Source organism: Thalassophryne amazonica, chromosome 17, assembly GCF_902500255.1.
Source record: "Thalassophryne amazonica chromosome 17, fThaAma1.1, whole genome shotgun sequence".
Lineage (NCBI taxonomy): Eukaryota > Metazoa > Chordata > Actinopteri > Batrachoidiformes > Batrachoididae > Thalassophryne > Thalassophryne amazonica.
In genome coordinates, this window is record NC_047119.1 from 31202548 (window position 1) to 31228789 (window position 26242).

Here is a 26242-nt window from a genome sequence, read left to right on the forward strand (position 1 = left end):
CTCGATGTTCCTTATTGCCATGACTTTTGCTTGTTCTGGTGATCCGTTCAGTTTGATGAATATTTTACAGTTTGAAGTCCATGTGTGCTGGATTTTTCCCTGTTTCTTCAAGAAGCGTGCTTTCCTGGCGATGTCGGCATTCCGTTTGGTGAGATGTTCATTGATGAATACGTTTGTCCCTTTCAGTTTTCTTCCTTGTTTTAACAGTGCTGTTTTGTGTTTTCTGTTGATGAATCTCATGATGACGGTTCGTTTATCACCGTCATTTTTCCGGGGCAGAGGGTGGCACGCTTCAATGTTATTTAAATCCATTTCTATACCTTTAGATAGGAGGAAATCAGCAACCTGTTTTTCCACAGAGCTGACCTCCTGTTCACTGGGCTCCCCTCCGCTCTCATCTGTTACCGCCCGTGCGTAGGACCGTGGTTTGATGTGAAGACCTGTGATGATGACGTCGTTGATTCTGGTGTACTGCTCCAATTCAGCCACTCTATTTTCCAGCTGCACCAGATGCCGGTCTTTCTCGGCATTCTGGAGCCGTAATGCCTTCACCTCCTCCACCAGATCCATGATTGATTTCTGTTGCTGCTTCACAACAGAAATCTCCTCTGATAAAAAGTCCAGAGATTTTTTAATATCGTCACCTTCCTCCGCTGTCAGAACCTTCTTAGGCCCCATGGTCGGCTTATGAGCAGCTTGTCGATCGCCGATGTTAACAGCCTGCGTTGTTTGTCACCGGGATGGATCTGCACTTCGCTGGTGCCGCGCGGCCTCGGTGTTTCCGCGCTGATGGATGCGCGGTGGCTGCACGAGGCCTCGGGGAAGCGGCACTCGTGACGCGCGGTTCTAATGACGCAGCGCGCGGCCTCAGTGAATTCACCACGTTGGGCCTCGGACGTTGTTGCTGTCCAGTCGCGGGGCTAAGTTGCCGGTTGAGGTGGTATTCCCACTGTCCGGGTTGGCAAACACCGGCGTGGCAGATGGCAACTACAAACACCACCTCTGAAAACTCAGGTACAAACTTTTTGCAGCTCACTCTGACGACACGCAGCTCTGACTGACTGTGACTGACGCAGCTCTGACGTGTAGGTGTGAAGACCTCCAGTGTTGCCACAGTTACTTTGAAAAAGTAATCCAATAACTTATTACTGATTACTCCTTGAAAAAGTAACTTAGTTACTTTACTGATTACTCAATTGGAAAAGTAACTAAGTTAGATTGCTAGTTACTTTTTTGTTACTTTCTCCAGCTGCCGACAACAACCCTCTGCCACCTCAACATGACAATGATACTAATTTGCCAAAACTCACTTTATAGTCACCCTTTCTGGACTTCAATGAAAATAAATACTTGTTTTATAAAAAGTAAAATAAAGACCTCTTTCTTGACCTCATATTTAACTGTTGACAGCACTGTAACAGTAAAACTTGCAATTTCTAATCTACATTGTTTATAAATGTAACTATTGAATTCTTTCTAACATTTTGCTAACATTTAAAGTCTCTCTAAACATTTTACTTGTCGAAATTATTATTATTATAAGTAGTATTAGTTGTAGTATTAGTAGTAGTAGTTGTAGTAAAAAAACGGTTTCAAAACTGGACCTTTAATCTAGGAGTGTTGGTGGGGGGCGACATCCCTGCCCCACACCCCCATTCCATCTGGATTCGCCCCTGCTTTGGCGTTTGAGCACAAAGAGTGGATAACATTTATTTATGCAGAAAATATGACCAGATTTACAGGTAAGAAAGTTTTATTGCGTTTTCACATCATGTGGTCCTCAGAAAGACAGTTTTGGTGCATTTGAGTGGAAAATAGTGTCAGGTGTTGACTGAGTAATCTAATGCATTAATCTTTCCAAATCAGTAATCATATTAAAGTTCGCGTCGCGGAGGATCAGCTGATTTTAACGAGCAGATACAGAGCGGCTCAGCTCAGAATTCTAAATAAAGGAGAAAAAATGCATAAAAATGTCTTTGTAAATATCTCCCTCAGCCCCAACCAGTCCCAGCAGAAGACTGCCCCTCCCTGAGCCTGGTTCTGCTGGAGGTTTCTTCCTGTTAAAAGGGAGTTTTTCCTTCCCACTGTAGCCAAGTGCTTGCTCACAGGGGGTCGTTTTGACCGTTGGGGTTTTACATCATTATTGTATGGCCTTGCCTTACAATATAAAGCGCCTTGGGGCAACTGTTTGTTGTGATTTGGCGCTATATATAAAAAAAAAAATTGAATTGAATTGAATTTGTAAAGCTCAGTGCAAGTGTGCTGTTGTCACCGCGCTTTAAGAGGTCTGGACGAGTCGTAGCTGCGGCGAAAAAATGCAGATGAAAAGCTCACAGCTTGCTTAAAGTGGGCAGTTCAGTCGAAGCCCGACCTCCTGCCCACGGACCAAGTTTAATGCTGCAATCGACCCACAATGCAAAAATAATAGTAACGCACAGTGACTTGGAGAAGGAACTTTAATCTGATTACTGATTAGGAAAGATTAACATGTTAGATTACTCGTTACTAAAAAAGTGGTTAGATTAGAATAACGCGTTACCGGCATAACTGGTCGTGAGGGTTTCCCGCTGCTGAAACACTACAAGCATCCAACCTCTCGCACTGTGCATGTGCAGACACTGCAGACCTGTCTTGTAATGTTTTTTGGTTTTTCTTTTGTTTTCTTTTTTTTTAAACTTTGATGTCTTCCATCGATTAACTCCCATTAATTTGAAAAAAAAGCTTCTGTTTACTTTTTGCTTCCGGAAAGACGAGTCCGACGTTTGGTTTTTGAATGTACAATGTGGTTTTTGAATGTACAATGTGTGTGAGAATATAAATCATGCGCTCTGAACTTTTACACCGTGCGGTTCTGTCGTACAGTTTGAGCTGGAACCGAGTACAGTGATTGAAAATATCATACAGTGTCTGCTCAGCTTCAGGACGAATACTGCCATGAACACTACTGGCCAGTAGATGGCAGTAGAGACCTTGAAAACTTGCCAAAACAAAATTCCAGAATCTGTGTTGCTACTTGCTACGTTTAAGATGCATGGAATTTAACAAACGCACACACAATAACAACGTCTATAAACCCAGAGAATATATTCATGAGAGTTTTAGGCACTAGAGTTTAATGCTGTTGTCCGTGGACCCTGATCAGAGTGTCTTAAATCATTTCTCCTGTCGTGAAGTACTGAGATTACCCTGTCTATCACCCATAATGCACCTGGACACAGTATGTCCACACTAAAACCTTAAAAATTAGCGCATTACTTTAAAACATATATCTGATATTTTCACTTTATAAAACTTCAGATGTGATGTTAATTTAAATAACGTGTCCGAAATAAGTTTGGTTAAAATTTGAACCACAAGTTAAAAATGTATGCCTTTGGATGACTTGGGTGATATTGGCCACGTATCAGTATGGCGTTAAAAGAAATTAGTTTTTCTTGTGACCAGTTCTCCTTTGCCTGCAGAGGATAGAGCGGTTTCTTCTAGATGTAACTCTCCTCTGTTTGCAGAGGATAGAACTACACATCTGTTAAGCTTTGTTTACCACGTTAACGGTCTAAAAAATATTGGACAAAAATTTATTGGAAGATAATTGGTCTGATAATGGTTTTAAAAGTTATCTGAAAAGGTAATCTGATAATGAAAACTTTATCTTCGATAATTATGGTTATCGGAACTGTGCCCACCACTGCACCACTTCAATATTTATAGAGAAAGCAGTTCAGTTCAAAGGTCACCACTAGGGTGTGATTTATGCGCTGTGTATATTTCTGTGTTCCCCTTCAGGAGACCAACTATGTTCACCTACCACGTCTTGAGGAATGAAGTTAGAGAGGGGCAGGGTTGGCAAACCCTGCTGTTGTATGTGTTAAGGGTGTAAGTGCAAAGGTTTTACATTTCCTGTTCTCCCCTACTGTCTTCAGGAGATGCACGAACCTTCCTGCAGGGTGATGAGTGAATCCACATGGCATGATCAGCAAGTTTTACCGCTGTGTACCTTGTCAACAGGATCTGGAAGGCTCTAGAAAGTCATCAGGCTTTATGGAGTGTAGAGGATCAAACAACAGTGACAAACAAACACTTCTAAAACTGAAAAAAAAAAAAATTTATAACCTGAAAACACCTCTGAAGTGATTTACAAAACATCTTATGTCAATGTGCACGTGTATTACACGTAGTCAAAGGTAAAGCTCATGTATGCGCACATGCACGCCCTCATGCAGACGCTGTTAAGATGTAAATAAATATTGTTTATGACTGATTGATGAACTGGGTTTATTCTGTGCAATCAGTATAAACATACGGGTGATTCTTAGACTACGGGCACTTATGTCCTTTGATCATATTGTATGAAAAACAGAAAAAAGGGGAAATTTCACACTTTTATAGTTATCTTTACAATGAAAGTGTGTTAAGAAATTTGTTCTAGTAGTCTATGATGACTTTTTCACCTTTTTTCAGCATCATTATATGCAAATATTGCCGTTTTGTGCTTGTCCCACACCCAGACTTTTGATCTTCAATGATAAAAAATGAATGGTAAAGAAACTTTTTTTTTCTAATGTTTTAAAATATCTCTGAATAAAATATCAGTAAAATAATCAAAACATAATTGGGGTATTCAATGTCATACAACTGTTGTGATTTTTTTTTAAACAAAATGTAGTTGTCCCACACTATTGCCGTAATTTCCACCACAACACTGTAATGTCCCTTTAAACAGTTTGTATGAAAGATTGTTTGGGTAGTTTCTATGGAGATAAACAGTGACATCAGAGCACATGTATATAGTGCCAAATCACAACAAACAGTTGCCCCAAGGCACTTTATATTGTAAGGCAATGGTGTGGTGGAAATTACATTTACAAGGCCAATAGTGCCCGTAGTTAAAGAATCACCCATACACAGGTGAATATATCAGTGATCCTCGGATAACACAATAAAGCATAAATGCTTATTTCCATTGTGGTGCTTGTGAAATTATCATGTGACAAAATCAAGGGACTTAACTGGACAAAATGTACATAAGACAATAGGATAATTAATGCAAATAACTATATATATATATATATACAGGATCATACAGGATGATAACAATCTCACTCCAATTCTTCTCTCAGCTTCTAAAGTGCTTTGATCAGGGTATCCACTGACTCTGCAGCATCGTCTGCTTGTGCTGACAACAGGTTTGTCTTTACAACAACAATGTGTGCGCACACACACGTTCAAGCCACAGACGGATGGAACATGCGTAAATAGTTAAAGTAGTTGCTAGAAGGTTCTTGCCGCTATTGTTTCTGTATGACAACGTTGCTTTTCGTCCCACACATGGACGAGTCATGTTCAGCTCGTCGGATCTTTAGTTATTGATGCATTCAGATATCGTCAATGTTCGTGCAAGACGTCAGACTTGGGAGGTTAGGCGAAATTAGACGACAGTCAAATAGAACGCTTACGGTAAGGGAGCTACGCAAATAATGAGGAACCATCAAGACAGAAAGCAAAACGGAATACGGACGAACTGAAGTTGTCATTGGGATTCGTTCACATTTTTCAACAGTTTGAAAATTCTGACAAAGCGCCAGCTACAGGAACAAAGCTGGACAACGGTTAAATGATGTCTCTGAAAGACAACATAATAAGTCCAGATTTCTTGTTTTGTTTTGGCTTCGGTGTCCTTTGTTAGTGCCATGTGACTGGGGTGTAAACTAAGTGATTGGGTGAGAAGGCCCATTGTCAGGGAGGTGACAAAGAACCCGATGGTTACTCTGTCAGAGCTCCAGTATTCCTCTGTGGAGAGAGGAGAACCTTCCAGAAGGACAACCATCTCTGTTGCAATCCACCAATCAGGCCTGTATGGTAGAGTGGCCAGACAGAAGCCATTCCTTAAAATGCACGTGGTAGCCCAGCTGAAGTTTTCCAAAATGCACCTGAAGGACTCTTGGACCATGAGAAACAAAATTCATTGGTCTGATGAGACAAAGATTGAACTCTTTGGTGTGAATGCCAGGCATCATGTTTGGAGGAAACCAGGCACCATCCCTACAGTAAAACATGGTGGTGGCAGCATCATGCTGTGGGGATGTTTTTCAGCGGCAGGAACTGGGAGACTAGTGAGGATTGAGGGAAAGATGAATGCAGCAATGTACAGAGACATCCTGGATGAAAACCTGCACCAGCGCGCTCTTGACCTCAAACTGGGTTGATGATTCATCTTTCTGTAGGTCAATGACCAAAGCACATAGCCAAGATATCAAAGGAGTGGCTTCAGGACAATTCTGTGAATGTCCTTCAGTGGCCCAGCCAGAGCCCAGACCTGAAACCGATTTAACATCTGTGGAAAGATCTGAAAATTGCTGTGTACTGATGTTTCCCATCCAACATGATGGAGCTTGAGAGATGCTGCAAAGAGGAATGGGCAAACTTGCCCATTCTCTTAGTTTTTTTATTTGTAATGAATTTGCAAAAATTTCAAAAAGCTTTGTTCATGTTGTCATTATGGCCTGTTATGAGTAGAAATTTGAGGAAAAAAAAATTACTCCATTTTGGAATAAGGCTGCATCATAATATGTGGAAAAAAGCAGCCGAGCTGCTCTGTGTCGGCCTGATCCTGTCAGATCTCAGAAGCGAAGCAGAGCGGGCTCTGGTTAGTACTTGGATGGGAGACCTCTTTGGAACACCAGCGGCTGTGTGTGTTTCTCCAGGTAAAACTGGAGTTGCATCAGGAAGGGCATCCAGCGTAATACTTGTGCGAATTACCCATGTGGATCTGGCTGTATCCGCTGTGGCGACCCTGAACAAAACCGGGAGCAGCCGAATGAACAACAACAACATAATATGTGGAAAGAGTGAAGCACTGTGAATACTTTACAGACGCTCTGTATGTTGCTATCATATTGCCAGAGATAAGTGAACTGGACTTTAGAGTGATTGAGGGATTGTTAGACTTTTACAGCCATCAACTGATGCTGAACAACATTATAAAGGAAGATTTCGAAATTAAACCTGAGGTCGGTCACAGTGAGAGCAGAGCTGCAACGTGAATCTATTACTTTGTGTTTAAAATCTTAAAAATCTTAAATTCACCAGATCTTTCTCGGCAACTCTGCAGAGTCTCTGTCATCACTGGTGAGTCCAGCTGATTATTGAATTAGCTTAATATATTTATACATTTTGGACATTTGACGGCTTGAAAGCAAATAATCAATCTTCTCATGAATGTCATGATGTTACAGTTTCTGGAAACAAGCACCAACATCTTTATATAGTTTTAGAAGCCACAGCAGATATATTTTTTCATAACAAATCTCTGGATTGGATTTGTGGATATTATTAAGTGTTATAATATTATTTCAGTGTCAGTCTTTTAGATATTGACTGAAAACACTCCTATTTGACTGTCAGTGAATCAAAACTACTTGCTGTTAGTCTGAGGACAATGTTCATATCAAAGTTACAGTATTGTGCAAAAATATTAGGCATGATTACAAAAGCAAATATGCTGCAAAAATAAGGAAAATCTTCCATATATCAAATAATGTATGACAATAAGAGCTAAACATTGCAAATTAGAGAAAATAAGTATCTTGTTTATTAACACAGAGAATGCCAAGGTCTGGTCAAATGACCAATCAACCTCTAAAGTCCACAGATAGTCAAATGACTCCAAGATCCCCTGTGGAGAGCTACTTCTGTTATGTAAACAAGGAAGTCTCAGGACACCTCAGGGGAGGGGCTGACTTGGCTAGCCACATTCTTGTGTTTGCATATTTGCATCTGTGTGCCTGCTTAGCTGAAAGGGATGCTGATTTGTGCTTAGGTGGATAAATAACTTTACCCTGGGGGAGAGATGAAATTTTGTTTTCTGAATTGTATTGAAATGTGCCAAAAAACACACCAAAATAAAGTTTTGTTTTCTGAATTGTATTGAAATGTACAAAAAAAACACACCAAAAGAAAACTTTGTTTTCTGGATTTTATTGAAATGTACCAAAATGTACCAAAAAACACCAGAAAACCAAAATATATACAATAGGTTACAGTCACTCACAATGACTAACAGTCCCCACACTGTTATTAAGTCATTATGTCCACATGATGACAGCAAGCAGACACACATGTGTCACAGTGGGCAGTTGTTAGTCCATGTCTATCCAAACACAGTACATGTTGTCCAGCTGGGACATCCAGAACGACAGATCTTTCAGCCGCTGTGGTGCACAAATAGTTGTAGCAATAAGTGTACTAGGCAGCTGTAATTTTACACGTTTTGCACACAACTCTTGCTTCATACGCAGCCCTTTCAGCTAATGGGGCTTTCGCAGCGGTGTATTCGTACAGCTGCTCATTGCAGCGTTGTGAGTCACTGAAATACGCCCCAAATACGTGCGTGCTCGTTTTTGTTGTGCATTCTGTTAGTAGAGCTGCGTATTGCGGTGTGTGTGGCTATTTTAGTACGTCTGGAGTGCGCGCGTACCTTGAGCGTTCATTCCGTTCATATAGCTGCGTGTTTATGTGTGCACAGCGCGTGTTTCTTTTGCCGCAAAAAAGCCACTTCCCCTTTTTTTTCCCAGTTCTCTCCAGACAGCTTTGCTTGAAAATCAGTGGGATTTTATCACGAGTGTGTGTGTTCACGTGTGTTCATGTGTGCACACAGTCGCGTGTGCCATCTTGCACCAGTTCAGTGCTATTTTCTGCCTCTGTGAAGTGCGCTCTGAGAGAGAGAGGGAGAGCGCGTGCGTGAGAGAGATCGGTTTTATTTTATTTTAAGCAGTCTCTCTCTCTCTCTCTCTCTCTCTACTCATTCTCTACTGCATGGTGTGGTGCGATAGTCATTTAACATTATTATTATTATTTTTTTAATGCAGCGAGTGCGAGTTTATTTTAGAGTCAGCTCTTTTCGATCAGGGCGTTTGATGAGCGCACCGACATGCAGCAGAGCGCGTGCGCACGAGAGAGCGCTATAAGGAGACTCACTCCTCTGAATAAAACCTCTCTCTCTCTCTCTTTCTCTCTCTCTATAATCACAGCTGTGTCTATTTAAAATCTCTCTCTCTGAACGAGAGAGATTTTATTTAGAGGAATCTGAGTGAATTTGAAAGCGCTCTCTTGCGCGCGCGTGCTCGCTCGCGCTCTCTGTGTGTGTGTGTGTGTGTGTGTGTGTGAGAGAGAGAGCGGTTTTATGAAATGATGCAACACTGAAACAGTCCTCGTCCAGTATGATAAAGTGAAGCAACGATCTCGCAGTATTTATACAACCCCTGGCAAAAATTATGGAATCACCGGCCTCAGAGGATGTTCATTCAGTTGTTTAATTTTGTAGAAAAAAAGCAGATCACAGACATGACACAAAACTAAAGTCATTTCAAATGGCAACTTTCTGGCTTTAAGAAACACTATAAGAAATCAAGAAAAAAAGATTGTGGCAGTCAGTAACGGTTACTTTTTTAGACCAAGCAGAGGAAAAAAATATGGAATCACCCTGTAAATTTTCATCCCCAAAACTAACACCTGCATCATATCAGATCTGCTCATTAGTCTGCATCTAAAAAGGAGTGAACACACCTTGGAGAGCTGTTGCACCAAGTGGACTGACATGAATAATGGCTCCAACACGAGAGATGTCAATTGAAACAAAGGAGAGGATTATCAAACTCTTAAAAGAGAGTAAATCATCACGCAATGTTGCAAAAGATGTTGGTTGTTCACAGTCAGCTGTGTCTAAACTCTGGACCAAATACAAACAACATGGGAAGTGTTATGTGTCGGACGCAGCCGGAGAACCGACCAGCATTTGAAGGACCCAGTATAAAATAAGCAGAGCACGGTACAAAGGATAACAGAATTTAATTACATAACAGTGATGTGAAAAATACAACAAATGAGTGTGCGGTCTGGCGTGGTGGAATTGCGGTGTGCTCCCAGCAGCACTAACGGTCCGGAGCCAGAAACTGTTCGGACCCAAGAACCCCGCCGACACCCCCCAGGTGGCCGCGACAAACCGAGTCTGTGAAAGAAGAAATCATCATGTGAGTCCACACTCCACACACAGAGAGACCACTCAAAGGTGTACATAAACAGCAAACACTTCCTGGCTTAATCACTAATCAGCTTCCCTCCCTGCAGGCATGGAACACCCAGTTCACATAACTCAACTACAGTGGAAGCTGATTAAACGACTAATATAACAGCTCAATATAATAAGGTGTGAGGGACACCACATTTACTGACTGTACTAATGTTAGTCACAAAACCTAACGTACCTCAGGAAGTGTGCTGACGAGCATGAAACCTCACCCCGTCCCCTTTCACAGACCATGCATCAAACCTGGACGTTCTCTGCATCCACTGATGATGAGATGGCTCTCGAGACGACGATCTCACCCGTCTGGTCACAAGGTCGAGTCTCTGGCAAATACACACTGTGTACTCCAGACTTAAATGCCACCATGCTCCAATCCGTGTAGATGCACCACAGCTGTGAGTCCTGACGAGCTGCACTTGATCAGCCTCAGGTGATCAGGGTGAGGTCCTGAAAACTCAGCCACACAGCCACTCAGTCCTAAACGCGTACCACCTGAAGGGAAAACAAAAGACAGAAACAGAAGACAGAAACAAAAAGGCAGCCAGGCCCCCCCAGCCATACAACAGGAAGGTTGTTAAAGGCAAACATACTGGTAGACCAAGGAAGACATCAAAGCGTCAAGACAGAAAACTTAAAGCAATATGTCTCAAAAATCGAAAAATGTACAACAAAACAAATGAGGAACGAATGGGAGGAAACTGGAGTCAACGTCTGTGACCGAACTGTAAGAAACTGCCTAAAGGAAATGGGATTTACATACAGAAAAGCTAAATGAAAGGCATAATTAACACCTAAACAGAAAAAAAACAAGGTTACAATGGGCTAAGGAAAAGCAATCGTGGACTGTGGATGACTGGATGAAAGTCATATTCAGTGATGAATCTCGAATCTGCATTGGGCAAGGTGATGATGGTGGAACTTTTGTTTGGTGCCGTTCCAATGAGATTTATAAAGATGACTGCCTGAAGATGATGATATGGGGCTGCATGTCAGGTAAAGGCACTGGGGAGATGGCTGTCATTACATCATCAATAAATGCATAAGTTTATGTTGATATTTTGGACAACTGAAAGGATGTTTGAGGATGATGAAATCATTTTTCAAGATGATAATACATCTTGCCATAGAGCAAAAAACTGCAAAAACATTCCTTGCAAAAAGACACATAGGGTCAATGTCAATGAGCAGATCTGATTTGATGCAGGTGTTAATTTGGGGGATGAAAATTTACAGGGTGATTCCATAATTTTTTCCTCAGAATTGAGTGATTCCATATTTTTTTCCTCTGCTTGGTCTAAAAAAGTAACCGTTACTGACTGCCACAATCTTTGTTTCTTGATTTCTTATAGTGTTTCTTAAAGCCAGAAAGTTGCCATTTGAAATGACTTTAGTTTTGTGTCATGTCTGTGATCTGCCTTTTTTCTACAAAATTAAACAACTGAATGAACATCCTCTGAGGCCGGTGATTCCATAATTTTTGCCAGGGGTTGTAGCTCCAGAAGAACAACAAGGAGATGTGAAGTTGCGCACAGTCCGTGTTGCAGCGCGTGGGCGGACTCACAATAGCGGACAGTAGCATGGTGCTGCGTGGACTCCCGTGGAGGCTCCATGCTGTGCTGTACGCTGAAGAAAATTAAACAGGTTTAATTTCTTCCGTCCTATGCGCGTAGCCCTCAACATACTGCTACGTATTGAGAAAAAACTCCTTGTGAAGTGGGTGGAGAGCTGCTCATTACAGCGTAGACGATACGCTGTAATGAGCAGCTCTACGAATACGCCACTGTGAAAGCCCCTTAAGCAGGCAAGTGACTCCAAGATCCCCTGTGGAGAGCTACTTCTGTTATGTAAACAAGGACGTCTCAGAACACACAGACAGCAAATATGCAAACACAAGAATGTGGCTAGCCAGGGTCATTTGACTCTCTGTGGGCTTTACAGGTAGAAGAGAAAAGTTTGGACCTCCGAGTGTTAAGAGCTCACAAGTATCTTTTTAAAGTCTTTTGCATTTAAAGCTGAATTGTTTTGAAAGCACAAAATTTTACAAAAAGATTAAACTGAACAATTGATAATCCATTGATTATTCCTCCCTGTTTATCTGTGTGAGCTCATGCATTGGAGTATAAATCTATAAAGTAATCAGTTTTCTCCTGAGAGTCATAGTTGAGAAAGAACAGAATGTTAGTCACATGACTTCTATAACACATTGTGAACTTCAACTTCACTTCTTATAAAACCCTGAATTTATTTACCATCAGTGTAAAATCTTTCAGCAATACATCTCACTAAATAACACTGATCATCAGATGAATCTGTTCTGAAAAGATAAGATCATGTAAAAATTGATCATTTTGACAAACTATAATCAGAATAACAGATGGTCAGAACTCATAACAGGTCATAATAGGTCTTGATCAAGCCTTAACATCCAGTCCTGATCAATGAAGCCAACATGGAAGTGGCAAATCATGCAATTCCTTGAATGGCCACTTGGGGCTGTCTTCAAACATGAGTCTTTCCCATTGGAACTCCCTGTTATGCCGCGTTCACACTGGGCGTGACGCGAGCGACTGCAGCAACAGGTTGCCATGTAATCCCTATGTACGGATGCGTTTTGGCGCCAAGTCACACAGTGCAATACGATGGACGCGAATGAAGCGACGCGAGTGAAGCGATTTTGAGCGCTTGGCGCATTTGTGGCGCGATATTGCGTTGCATCACGTCGCGTTGCCCTCCTCCCCAAGTTGAAAAATCTGAACTTTTTCGTCTTGTCGCGCTGCGATGACCAATCAGGGACTGAATATGTAGTGACGTGGAGATATCTGGAGTTTGACTGAAGATGTGAACATGTCCTGTATCTGGTAGCCAGCCTGTGAGCAGGACTTATGTCTCTTTTGTCCTTTATTTCACAATTATGACAGATTTTTTGGAGCGAGCAGCAGCCCTGCAGCAGTGGGAGCGGAGGTTTTTTTTTTGTATGTACGTGCGCATGCGAGCGAATTGTCCGTGGAGATTATTTTACTTATGAACTACACAGATGTATAATAAAACAAATGGTGACTGGTTTCTAAACACAATTATGACAGAGTTTTTGGGGGAAGAGCAAGCAGCAGCCCCACAGCAGGGGGAATGCAGTTTCTTTTTTTTTTAACGTGCGCATGCGAATCGTCCATGAAGATTATTTTACTTATTAACTACACAGATGTATAATTAAAAAAATGGTGACTGGTCTCTAAACACAATTATGACAGAGTTTTTGGGGTAAGAGCAAGCAGCAGCCCCACAGGAGGGGGAGCGGAGCTTCTTTCTTTTTTTCTTATGTGCGCGCACGAGAGAATTGTCTGTGGAGATTATTTTATTAATTAACTACACAGATGTATAATAAAGCAAATGGTGACTGGTTTCTAAACACAATCATGATAGTGTTTTTGGAGCGAGCAGCAGCCCCACAGCAGGGGGAGCGGAGTTTCTTTCTTTCTTTTTTTTTTAATTGTTTACATGTGCGTGCGTGAACGGGACAGGAGGTCCTCAAACTGGGTCCAGCAGAGGCAAAAGGACCGCTGAAAGCGGCCGTCATCCAGATGCAGCTCCTGCAGCAAATAATGATACTCCCCGAACTGGCAACGTCTCATGAGGTTTGTCAGCTTTCCACAACAACTCGCTCCGTGTGATCAAGATCCGTTTTGTTAACTTGACTGACAACTGGAGCCGGCGAGCGGAATGGAAGCTCCTCCTATTTGATGATGCACTGGGGCAAATTTTCGCAGCAAAAGCAGAGCGACACACCGGGCGATGGTGGCGCGTCCGTCACCACGCGACCCCCGTGAATTTGTAGCGTTTGATCGCGCCCGGTGTGAACGCGGCATTAGACTTTACAGAACAAACAAACATGTTTACGTCCTGGTGGTTTTGGTTTCTGTAGGTCGTTACCCGTTCATGAGAACAGTACTGAGTGTGCGTGAACATTTTTTGAAATAACTCATCAGTTAGAGCTATTTTAAGACAAAAAAAAAAAAAAAAGAATTAGGAGCGTCGTCACTTTGAGTGACAGTTGTGCACTGAAATCAAATTAACATTTAACTAACATGTACCGGATGTCCACTGACCAGCTAAGGAAAAAGTACAGGACAAAAGGGTAAACAAATGTACAACCACCAGGGAAGCTCTCAGTCTGATATCTACTCAAAGTTTTGAGCATGCACAAAACTTTCCAATGGACTTCGTGGCTATCAGCTGACATCAGCTGATAAGGAACGCATTTTAGAAATGAGAAAAGAATTATAACTGGACAAAAATGGATATCAGAACTTTGTATCGGTTACACATACAGTTCCTCAATCCATCATAGCCTGACTTAGACTTTAGCACCACCAGGTTAGCAGGGGGGTATTTGGGATTCTTTCGCCGATCCTGCCCATGCTTCAACTGAACTGAATTTTCCATGACAGCATTTTGGCAGCTGGTGCTTGGAAACACCGCCACCGTGCCTTTGATGATGGGGAAAGGTTTGTTGGTCATATATGGCACTTTCCCTCTGCATGGTATCCCCCCAACTCAAGTTGCTTTTGTTTCCAGGTGTTTCCTTTTTTACTGTTGATTTTAATAAAACTAACTCATCAAAGCAACTCCCAATAAAACTGTTGCGATGAATATTTAAGTTTTCATATTACACTAGTACTGTACAGACAGCACTACTTGCCTAACAAGTTTGGTAACGTGCTGGTGTTGCACGTCACAACATCCATGACACCACACAACAGTCTTGGCTCCTGGGTGGCAACCATGCAGGCCCCCAGACAAGTCTAACAATATTAAAAAATGGTGGCTTTGTTCAGGACGTTTTTTGTCTCCTGTCTCACACAGTGATGATGCAGTAATAGTGATGATTCTCTCTGACTAATCAATAATCTGCAGTCTTTTCACACCACCTTTTGGTGTCACCTCACTGCACATGTTTCTTGGAGTCCAGTGAAATCTGCAAACACATATTAGTTCAGACAAACGTAGTTTTTACTCGTCACTTTTACAGTGAGCCTCAATAATGTTGTGCCACTTGTCAATAGGAATTTAAAGTGTGAACAATTCTTGACTTTTCCATCATTACAGGAATCATAGATTCCAATGCTAAAATCCAATTAAAAAATAACATAATTCCATTTTATTAATTTTTTTACATTGTTTTCTCAGGGTGTGGACATGTCTGCTGCCAGCTGTCTGCTTTCTGAAGATCAGTTCTTGTGCTCCATCTGTCTGGATGTTTTCACCAATCCAGTTACCACATCATGTGGACACAACTTCTGTAAAAAGTGCATCACTGAGTGCTGGGAAACACATGGTACTTGCCAATGTCCCATCTGCAAAAAGGTTTTTGACACAAGACCTGAGCTGCAGGTCAATATTTTCATCTCTGAGATGGTTGATCAGTTCAAACAGAAAGTCAGCAGCAGCTCAGAGCAACGATCTGCTGAACCAGAAGAAGTTCTCTGTGACGTCTGTCCTGAAGACAAACTAAAGGCCCTGAAGTCCTGCCTGGTGTGTCTGATGTCCTACTGTGAGACTCACCTGGACCCTCATCTGACAAGGTCAGGCCTGAAGAGACATCAGCTGATTGACCCTGTGGAGAACCTGGAAGGTAGAATGTGTGAAAAACACGACAAACTGCTGGAGCTGTTCTGCAAGAACGACCAGATGTGTGTCTGTATGCTCTGTACTATTTTAGACCACAAGTCACATGATGTTGTTCCTCTGAAAGAAGAATATGAAGGAAAGAAGGCTGAGCTGAGGAAGACGGAAGCTGAAATTCAGGAGATGATCCAGAAGAGACAACTGAAGATTCAGGAGATCAAACAGTCAGTTGAGCTCAGCCAGAAAAATGCAGACAAAGAGAAATCAGCTGGTGTTCAGATCTTCACTGCTCTGATGGAGTCTGTTCAGAGAGGTCTGAACGAGCTCCTCAAGACCATCGAGGAGAAGCAGAAGATGACAGAGGACCAGGCTGAAGGCTTCATCACAGAGCTGGAATGTGAAATCTCTGAGCTGCAGAAGAGGAGCTCTGAGGTGGAGCAGCTCACACAGTCTGAAGACCACCTCCACCTCCTCCAAGGCTTCCAGTCCCTGAGCCCTGCTCCACCCACCAAGGACTGGACTGAGGTCAGAGTCCATCCACCATCATATGAGGGGAGTGTGATGAGAGCTGTGAGTCAGCTGGAGGAGACCATCAGAAAAGAGATGAAGAAAGTGAGTGAAGCTGAACTGAAGAGGGTCCAGCAGTATGCAGTGGATGTTACTCTGGATCCTGATACAGCACATCCTAAACTCACCCTGTCTGATGATGGAAAACAAGTAAAACATGGTGATGAACGGAAGAATCTCCCAGACAACCCAGAGAGATATTCAACTGGTATCTGTGTTTTAGCAAAGCAGAGTTTCTCTGCAGGTAGATTTTATTATGAGGTTCAAGTTAAAGGAAAGACTATTGTTGTGTGGGCCGCTGAAGAGGAGGTACTGCTGGCCCACCACCACTAGAGGGCGCCCTGCCTGGAGTGCGGGCTCCAGGCACCGGAGGGCGCTGCCGCCTTACAGGAGCAGCCAGGATGACAGCTGTCACCCATCACCGGAGACAGCTGATCCCAATCACTACGGAGGTATATCAGCAGGACGGCATCTCCACCTCATTTGCCGAGATATCGTTTCTACCAGAGAGGTAACGTATCAAAGCAAATAGAGTGCATCTTTTGGATTGAGCTAGTTTTTTGGATTACTGTTCCAACGAGAGGTGGAGGTACCTTTCCTGCTGTTCGGAGTCCTGGGTACATACGCGCCCCCATCTAACTGTTCTTTGCTCCTCGTCAGCAGTACCAGGTCCGACACGCGGAGGCAGTGGCCACCTGGGAGTTCGGGACTTGGCGGCTCCAGTATTCCCGGGGTCCTGTGGCGGAGGAAGCCGTGTGGTTCCGGTCTTACCTTGGAGAGGCGTCTCCTATCTTTGAGCCTGCCCACACGACACTTTTGTGAATTGACTGTTGTCCATTGCTGTGATTGGTTGTATTCGTTGTGCACATTCACAACAGTAAAGCGTTGTTATTTTGACTTACTCCATTGTCCGTTCATTTGCGCCCCCTGTTGTGGGTCCGTGTTCCTACACTTTCCCAACAGGATATCTCGGCCAGCGTCATGGATCCCGAGGGGCGTCAACCGGCTGTTGAACGGCCAATGGAAGAACAGGACGCGCAGGCGTCCGCGGGAGGGGTAATCGGTGAGTTGCAGCGGATCCTCACCGCTTTCACGACTCGGTTGGATTTCATGACCGAGCAGAACGTCCTCCTGAACCGCAGGGTGGAGGCTCTCGCCGCGCAGGTAGAAGCGCGCCCTCTGGGCGCTGCTGCTTCTCTCCCTCCCGTAGATCCTGTGCGTAACGTTGACGTTCCACTGGTTGTTCAACGACCTCTCCCTCCTTCCCCGGAAGCATACATAAGCCCTCCAGAGCCGTACGGAGGCTGTGTGGAGACGTGCGCGGATTTTCTGATGCAGTGTTCGCTCGTCTTCGCACAGCGTCCCGTTATGTACGCGACCGATGCTAGTAAAGTAGCTTATGTCATAAACCTGCTTCGCAGTGAGGCACGCGCTTGGGCTACAGCGCTCTGGGAGCAGAATTCACGGCTCCTTCTGACATACGATGGGTTTGTGAGGGGGCTCAGAACCGTGTTCGATCACCCTAATAGAGGAGAAACCGCTTCAACCGTGCTACTGTCAATGAGACAGGGGCGCCGGAGCGCAGCTGTTTATGCAGTCGACTTCCACATCGCGGCTGCGAGATCCGGCTGGAATAACGCTGCCCTCCGCGCCGCCTTTGTAAACGGACTGTCTTTGGTTCTCAAGGAGCACCTGGTGGCTAAGGACGAACCGCGGGATTTAGACGGGCTTATCGATCTTGTCATACGGTTGGACAACCGGTTAGAAGAACGTCGGCGGGAACGAGACGAAGGGCGTGGCCGGGCACGCGCCGTCCCTCTCCCTTCCGGTTCCGACCGCGCTCCGCCTTCCCCACGCTCCACGGCCCTTGCGCTCCGTGGGGCCACAGCTCCCCCTACTGACGAAGCTATGGACACGAGTAGGGCAACATTTAGGGCACCAGCTGCACAGAGGAGACGGGCCCATGGAGCTTGTTTTGTTTGTGGTGCACTAGAGCACCATGTGAGAGACTGCCCCGAGCGGTTACAACACCAACGCCCGCCCCTAGAGACTGGGCTAGGGGTGGGCCGAGACATTCACGTGGGACACACCCACATTGCTACACGACTCCCAGTCACGATCCTGTATGAGGATTTAACCCTGAAGGCCCCAGCACTGGTGGACACAGGCTCTGAGGGGAATCTGTTGGACTGCAGATGGGCCAGGGAGATAGGGCTCCCTCTGGTGGCGCTTACCTCGCCTGTGCAGGTTCGAGCACTAGATGGCTCCCTGCTCCCTCCGATCAAAAACAATGTCGGACTCTGTTGTTTTCTCTGGGCCCCTCCCCAATCAGACCGGGAGTGACATGTTTAGCCGCATGTTCTCCTTGAATTGCTGGCTGTCTGAGTGGTGTCCAAAAAATGAGGTGGGCTTCATTGATAATTGGCAAAGCTTCTGGGGAAAACCTGGTCTTGTTAGGAGAGACGGCATCCATCCCACTTTAGAGGGAGCAGCTCTCATTTCTAGAAATCTGGCCAATTTTTTGGGATCCTCCAAACTGTGACTGTCTAGCGTTGGGACCAGGAGGCAGAGCTGTGGTCTTATACACCTCTCTGCAGCTTCTCTCCCCCTGCCATCCCCCTATTACCCCATCCCCGTAGAGACGGTGCCTGCTCCCAGACCACCAATAACTAGCAAAATGTATTTAAGCATAAAAATTCAAAAAGAAAAAATAATATAGCACCTTCAATTGCACCACAGACTAAAACAGTTAAATGTGGTCTATTAAACATTAGGTCTCTTTCTTCTAAGTCCCTGTTGGTAAATGATATAATAATTGATCAACGTATTGATTTATTCTGCCTAACAGAAACTTGGTTACAGCAGGATGAATATGTTAGTTTAAATGAGTCAACACCCCCGAGTCACACTAACTGTCAGAATGCTCGTAGCACGGGCCGGGGCGGAGGATTAGCAGCAATCTTCCATTCCAGCTTATTAATTAATCAAAAACCTAGACAGAGCTTTAATTCATTTGAAAGCTTGTCTCTTAGTCTTGTCCATCCAAATTGGAAGTCCCAAAAACCAGTTTTATTTGTTATTATCTATCGTCCACCTGGTCGTTACTGTGAGTTTCTCTGTGAATTTTCAGACCTTTTGTCTGACTTAGTGCTTAGCTCAGATAAGATAATTATAGTGGGCGATTTTAACATCCACACAGATGCTGAGAATGACAGCCTCAACACTGCATTTAATCTATTATTAGACTCTATCGGCTTTGCTCAAAAAGTAAATGAGTCCACCCACCACTTTAATCATATTTTAGATCTTGTTCTGACTTATGGTATGGAAATAGAAGACTTAACAGTATTCCCTGAAAACTCCCTTTTGTCTGATCATTTTTTAATAACATTTACATTTACCCTGATGGACTACCCTGCAGTGGGGAATAAGTTTCATTACACTAGAAGTCTTTCAGAAAGCGCTGTAACTAGGTTTAAGGATATGATTCCTTCTTTATGTTCTCTAATGTCATATACCAACACAGAGCAGAGTAGCTACCTAAACTCTGTAAGGGAGTTAGAGTATCTTGTCAATAGTTTTACATCCTCATTGAAGACAACTTTGGATGCTGTAGCTCCTCTGAAAAGAGAGCTTTAAATCAGAAGTGTCTGACTCCGTGGTATAACTCACAAACTCGTAGCTTAAAGCAGATAACCCGTAAGTTGGAGAGGAAATGGCGTCTCACTAATTTAGAAGATCTTCACTTAGCCTGGAAAAAGAGTTTGTTGCTCTATAAGAAAGCCCTTCGTGAAGCTAGGACATCTTTCTACTCATCACTAATTGAAGAAAATAAGAACAACCCCAGGTTTCTTTTCAGCACTGTAGCCAGGCTGACAAAGAGTCAGAGCTCTATTGAGCTGAGTATTCCATTAACTTTAACTAGTAATGACTTCATGACTTTCTTTGCTAACAAAATTTTGACTATTAGAGAAAAAATTACTCATAACCATCCCAAAGATGTATCGTTATCTTTGGCTGCTTTCAGTGATGCCGGTATTTGGTTAGACTCTTTCTCTCCGATTGTTCTGTCTGAGTTATTTTCATTAGTTACTTCATCCAAACCATCAACATGCTTATTAGACCCCATTCCTGCCAGGCTGCTCAAGGAAGTCCTACCATTATTTAATGCTTCAATCTTAAATATGATCAATCTATCTTTGTTAGTTGGTTATGTACCACAGGCCTTTAAGGTGGCAGTAATTAAACCATTACTTAAAAAGCCATCACTTGACCCAGCTATCTTAGCTAATTATAGGCCAATCTCCAACCTTCCTTTTCTCTCAAAGATTCTTGAGAGGGTAGTTGTAAAACAGCTAACTGATCACCTGCAGAGGAATGGTCTATTTGAAGAGTTTCAGTCAGGTTTTAGAATTCATCATAGTACAGAAACAGCATTAGTGAAGGTTACAAATGATCTTCTTATGGCTTCGGACAGTGGACTTATCTCTGTGCTTGTTCTGTTGGACCTCAGTGCTGCTTTTGATACTGTTGACCATAAAATTTTATTACAGAGATTAGAGCATGTCATAGGTATTAAAGGCATTGCACTGTGGTGGTTTGAATCATATTTGTCTAATAGATTACAGTTTGTTCATGTAAATGGGGAATCTTCTTCACAGACTAAAGTTAATTATGGAGTTCCACAAGGTTCTGTGCTAGGACCAATTTTATTCACTTTATACATGCTTCCCTTGGGCAGTATTATTAGACGGTATTGCTTAAATTTTCATTGTTACGCAGATGATACCCAGCTTTATCTATCCATGAAGCCAGAGGATACGCACCAATTAGCTAAACTGCAGGATTGTCTTACAGACATAAAGACATGGATGACCTCTAATTTCCTGCTTTTAAACTCAGATAAAACTGAAGTTATTGTACTTGGCCCCACAAATCTTAGAAGCATGGTGTCTAACCAGATCGTTACTCTGGATGGCATTTCCCTGATCTCTAGTAATACTGTGAGAAATCTTGGAGTTATTTTTGATCAGGATATGTCATTCAAAGCGCATATTAAACAAATATGTAGGACTACCTTTTTGCATTTACGCAATATCTCTAAAATCAGAAAGGTCTTGTCTCAGAGTGATGCTGAAAAACTAATTCATGCATTTATTTCCTCTAGGCTGGACTATTGTAATTCATTATTATCAGGTTGTCCTAAAAGTTCCCTAAAAAGCCTTCAGTTGGTTCAGAATGCTGCAGCTAGAGTACTGACGGGGACTAGCAGGAGAGAGCATATCTCACCCGTGTTGGCCTCCCTTCATTGGCTTCCTGTTAATGCTAGAATAGAATTTAAAATTCTTCTTCTTACTTATAAGGTTTTGAATAATCAGGTCCCATCTTATCTTAGGGACCTCGTAGTACCATATTACCCCATTAGAGCGCTTCGCTCTCAGACTGCGGGCTTACTTGTAGTTCCTAGGGTTTGTAAGAGTAGAATGGGAGGCAGAGCCTTCAGCTTTCAGGCTCCTCTCCTGTGGAACCAACTCCCAATTCAGATCAGGGAGACAGATACCCTCTCTACTTTTAAGATTAGGCTTAAAACTTTCCTTTTCGCTAAGGCTTATAGTTAGGGCTGGATCGGGTGACCCTGGACCATCCCTTGGTTATGTTGCTTTAGACGTAGACTGTGTTTCATAATTATTGTATGGCCTTGCCTTGCAATGTGGAGCGCCTTGGGGCAACTGTTTGTTGTGATTTGGCGCTATACAAGAAAAAAGTTGATTGATTGATTGATCACACATAAGACACCACCTGTAACGCTGGTGGTGTCAGGAAACCACCGGGAGATGATCGAGTTTTTTGTGACTCAGGCCACTTCCCGTGTGGTTTTAGGCTTTCCCTGGATGTTGAAGCACAATCCCCGGATTGATTGGCCGTCCGGGGTAGTGGTTCAGTGGAGTGAGACCTGCCATCGGGTGTGTCTAGGTTCCTCGGTTCCTCCCGGCTCCCAAGCTAAGGAGGAGGTCAGAGTCCCGCCCAATCTGGGGACGGTGCCGGTGGAGTACCACGACCTTGTCGACGTGTTCAGCAAGGATCTGGCGCTCACACTCCCCCCCCACCGTCCGTACGATTGTGCCATCGATTTGGTTCCAGGCAGTGGGTTCCCGTCCAGTAGACTGTACAACCTCTCACGGCCTGAGCGCGAATCAATGGAGACCTACATCCGGGACTCGTTAGCTGCCGGGTTGATCCGAAATTCCACCTCCCCGATGGGCGCAGGTTTCTTTTTCGTGGGTAAAAAAAAGATGGCGGACTTCGTCCATGCATCGATTATAGGGGGCTGAACGAAATCACGGTTCGCAACCGATACCCGTTACCCCTGTTGGATTCGGTGTTCACGCCCCTGCATGGAGCCAAGATTTTTACCAAGCTTGATCTTAGAAACGCGTATCATCTGGTTCGGATCCGGAAGGGAGACGAGTGGAAGACGGCATTCAACACCCCCTTAGGTCACTTTGAGTACCTGGTCATGCCGTTCGGCCTCACAAACGCCCCCGCGATGTTCCAAGCCTTGGTTAACGACGTATTGCGGGACTTCCTGCACCGGTTCGTCTTCGTATATCTAGACGATATACTCATCTTTTCTCCGGATCCTGAGACTCATGTCCGGCATGTACGTCAGGTCCTGCAGCGGTTGTTAGAGAACCGGCTGTTTGTGAAGGGCGAGAAGTGTGAGTTCCACCGCACTTCTTTGTCCTTCCTGGGGTTCATCATCTCCTCCAACTCCGTCGCTCCTGATCCGGCCAAGGTTGCGGCGGTGAGAGACTGGCCCCAACCAACAAGCCGTAGGAAGTTGCAACAGTTCCTAGGCTTTGCTAATTTCTACAGGAGGTTCATTAAGGGCTACAGTCAGGTAGTTAGCCCCCTGACAGCCCTGACCTCACCAAAAGTTCCCTTCACCTGGTCGGATCGGTGCGATGCCGCGTTTAAGGAGTTGAAATGGCGCTTCTCGTCTGCACCCGTTCTGGTGCAGCCCGATCCTAGTCGCCAGTTAGTGGTTGAAGTGGACGCCTCGGACTCAGGGATAGGAGCCGTGCTGTCCCAGAGCGGGAAGACCGATAAGGTCCTTCACCCGTGTGCCTATTTTTCCCGCAGGTTGACCCCAGCCGAACGGAACTATGACGTCGGCAATCGAGAGCTCCTTGCAGTGAAAGAGGCTCTTGAGGAGTGGAGACATCTGTTGGAGGGAACGTCCGTGCCATTCACGGTTTTCACTGACCACTGGAACCTGGAGTATATCAGGACCGCCAAGCGACTGAACCCCAGGCAAGCCCGCTGGTCAGTGTTCTTCGGCCGTTTTGACTTCCGGATCACCTACCGTCCCGGGACCAAAAACCAAAGATCGGATGCCTTGTCCCGGGTACACGAAGATGAGGTCAAAACGGAGCCGTCGGATCCCCCGGAACCCATCATCCTGGAGTCCGCTATCGTGGCCGCCCTCACCTGGGACGTGGAGAAAACCGTCCGGGAGGCCCTGACACGAGACCCGGACCCCAGAACCGGACCGAAGAACAAACTCTACGTCCCACCAGAAGCCAGGGCTGCAGTTCTGGACTTCTGTCACGGTTCTAAGCTCTCCTGTCACCCTGGGGTGCAAAGAACCGTGGCAGTCGTCCGGCAGCGCTTCTGGTGGGCGTCCCTGGAGGCCGACGTCCGGGGTTACATCCAGGCCTGTACCACCTGTGCCAGGGGCAAGGCGGATCACCGTAAGACACCAGGATTGCTACAGCCGCTGCCCGTGCCTCATTGCCCCTGGTCCCACATCGGCCTGGATTTTGTCACGGGTCTCCCGCCGTCCCAGGGAAACACCGTCGTCCTCACGATAGTGGACCGATTCTCCAAGGCGGCCCACTTCGTGGCCCTCCCGAAGCTCCCAACGGCCCAGGAGACAGCGGACCTCCTAGTCCACCACGTCGTCCGTCTGCATGGGATACCATCAGACATCGTCTCCGATCGCGGTCCCCAGTTCTCCTCGCAGGTTTGGAGGAGCTTTTGCCGGGAACTGGGGGCCACGGTCAGTCTCTCGTCCGGGTACCACCCCCAGACCAACGGACAAGCAGAACGGGCAAACCAGGAGATGGAGCAAACCTTGCGCTGTGTGACAGCCGCGCACCCGACGGCCTGGAGTACCCACCTGGCCTGGATCGAGTACGCGCACAACAGTCAAGTGTCGTCCGCCACCGGCCTCTCCCCCTTTGAGGTGTGTTTGGGGTATCAACCCCCGTTGTTTCCGGTGGTTGAGGGGGAGGTCGGTGTGCCCTCGGTCCAGGCCCACCTACGGAAGTGCCGTCGGGTGTGGCGTGCCGCCCGTTCTGCTTTGTTGAAGGCCCGGATGAGGGCGAAGAACCATGCAGACCGGCGGCGGGCCCCGGCTCCCACGTATCGTCCAGGGCAGGAGGTCTGGTTGTCCACCAAAGACATTCCCCTTCAAGTGGACTCCCCGAAACTGCAAGAACGATACATCGGCCCCTACAAAATACTCAAGGTCATCAATCCCGCCGCAGTGAGGCTCCGGCTTCCGGCCTCACTGCGGATTCACCCGGTATTCCATGTGTCAAGGATTAAACCCCATCACACCTCACCCCTCTGCACTCCGGGTCCGGCGCCACCTCCTGCCCGGATCATCGACGGAGAGCCGGCCTGGACCGTGCGCCGGCTCCTCGACGTCCGACGAATGGGCCGGGGTTTTCAGTATCTGGTGGACTGGGAGGGGTACGGCCCCGAAGAACGCTCCTGGGTGAAGAAGGGCTTCATCCTGGACCCGGCCCTCCTGGCCGACTTCTACCGTCGCCACCCTGACAAACCCGGTCGTGCGCCAGGAGGCGCCCGTTGAGGGGGGGGTCCTGTTGTATGGGCCGCTGAAGAGGAGGTACTGCTGGCCCACCACCACTAGAGGGCGCCCTGCCTGGAGTGCGGGCTCCAGGCACCGGAGGGCGCTGCCGCCTTACAGGAGCAGCCAGGATGACAGCTGTCACCCATCACCGGAGACAGCTGATCCCAATCACTACGGAGGTATATCAGCAGGACGGCATCTCCACCTCATTTGCCGAGATATCGTTTCTACCAGAGAGGTAACGTATCAAAGCAAATAGAGTGCATCTTTTGGATTGAGCTAGTTTTTTGGATTACTGTTCCAACGAGAGGTGGAGGTACCTTTCCTGCTGTTCGGAGTCCTGGGTGCATACGCGCCCCCATCTAACTGTTCTTTGCTCCTCGCCAGCAGTACCAGGTCCGACACGCGGAGGCAGTGGCCACCTGGGAGTTCGGGACTTGGCGGCTCCAGTATTCCCGGGGTCCTGTGGCGGAGGAAGCCGTGTAGTTCCGGTCTTACCTTGGAGAGGCGTCTCCTATCTTCGAGCCTGCCCACATGACACTTTTGTGAATTGACTGTTGTCCATTGCTGTGATTGGTTGTATTCGTTGTGCACATTCACAACAGTAAAGCGTTGTTATTTTGACTTACTCCATTGTCCGTTCATTTGCGCCCCCTGTTGTGGGTCCGTGTTCCTACACTTTCCCAACAACTATGTGGACTTTAGGAGTGGCCAGAGAGTCCGTCAACAGGAAAGGAGACATTGAATTAAGTCCTCAGTATGGTTACTGGACAATATGCTTGAGGAATAAAAATAAGTATAAAGCTTGCTGTGGTTCTTCAGTCTGTCTCTCTGTGAGGTCTCAGCCTGAGAAGGTCGGGGTGTTTGTGGATTATGAGGAGGGTCTGATCTCCTTTTATGATGTTGATGCTGCAGATCTTCTTTACTCCTTTGCTGGCTGCTCCTTCACTCAGAAACTCTACCCATATTTTAGTCCTGAACCAAATGATGGTGGCAAAAACTCTGAGCCACTGATCATACGTCGTGTCAATCAAAATGTAAAATGTAAGTTTATGTAAAATGTCATGGGTTGATTCATGTCAGCACCTCTT

The 26242-nt window shown here is 45.4% G+C and overlaps 1 protein-coding gene across 1 annotated transcript; it reads left to right on the forward strand.

The window, feature by feature from the left end:
• The first annotated feature begins 15259 nt into the window (after positions 1 to 15259).
• LOC117529449 (zinc finger protein RFP-like) lies at positions 15260 to 26230 on the forward strand. Its single transcript, XM_034192237.1, has 2 exons — positions 15260 to 16548; positions 25840 to 26230. Exons 1-2 carry the CDS (start codon positions 15275 to 15277, stop codon positions 26207 to 26209), a joined length of 1644 nt encoding a protein of 547 aa, XP_034048128.1. The 5' UTR covers positions 15260 to 15274; the 3' UTR covers positions 26210 to 26230.
• Positions 26231 to 26242: the final 12 nt, after the last annotated feature.

Bases quoted from the DNA above. Each gene is read 5' to 3' on its own strand.
- LOC117529449 (XM_034192237.1), top strand. From the start codon at position 15,275: ATGTCTGCTGCCAGCTGTCTGCTTTCTGAAGATCAGTTCTTGTGCTCC. The intron at 16,549-25,839 runs GACTATTGTTGT...CACTTTCCCAAC, and splicing joins GAGGTTCAAGTTAAAGGAAA to AACTATGTGGACTTTAGGAG.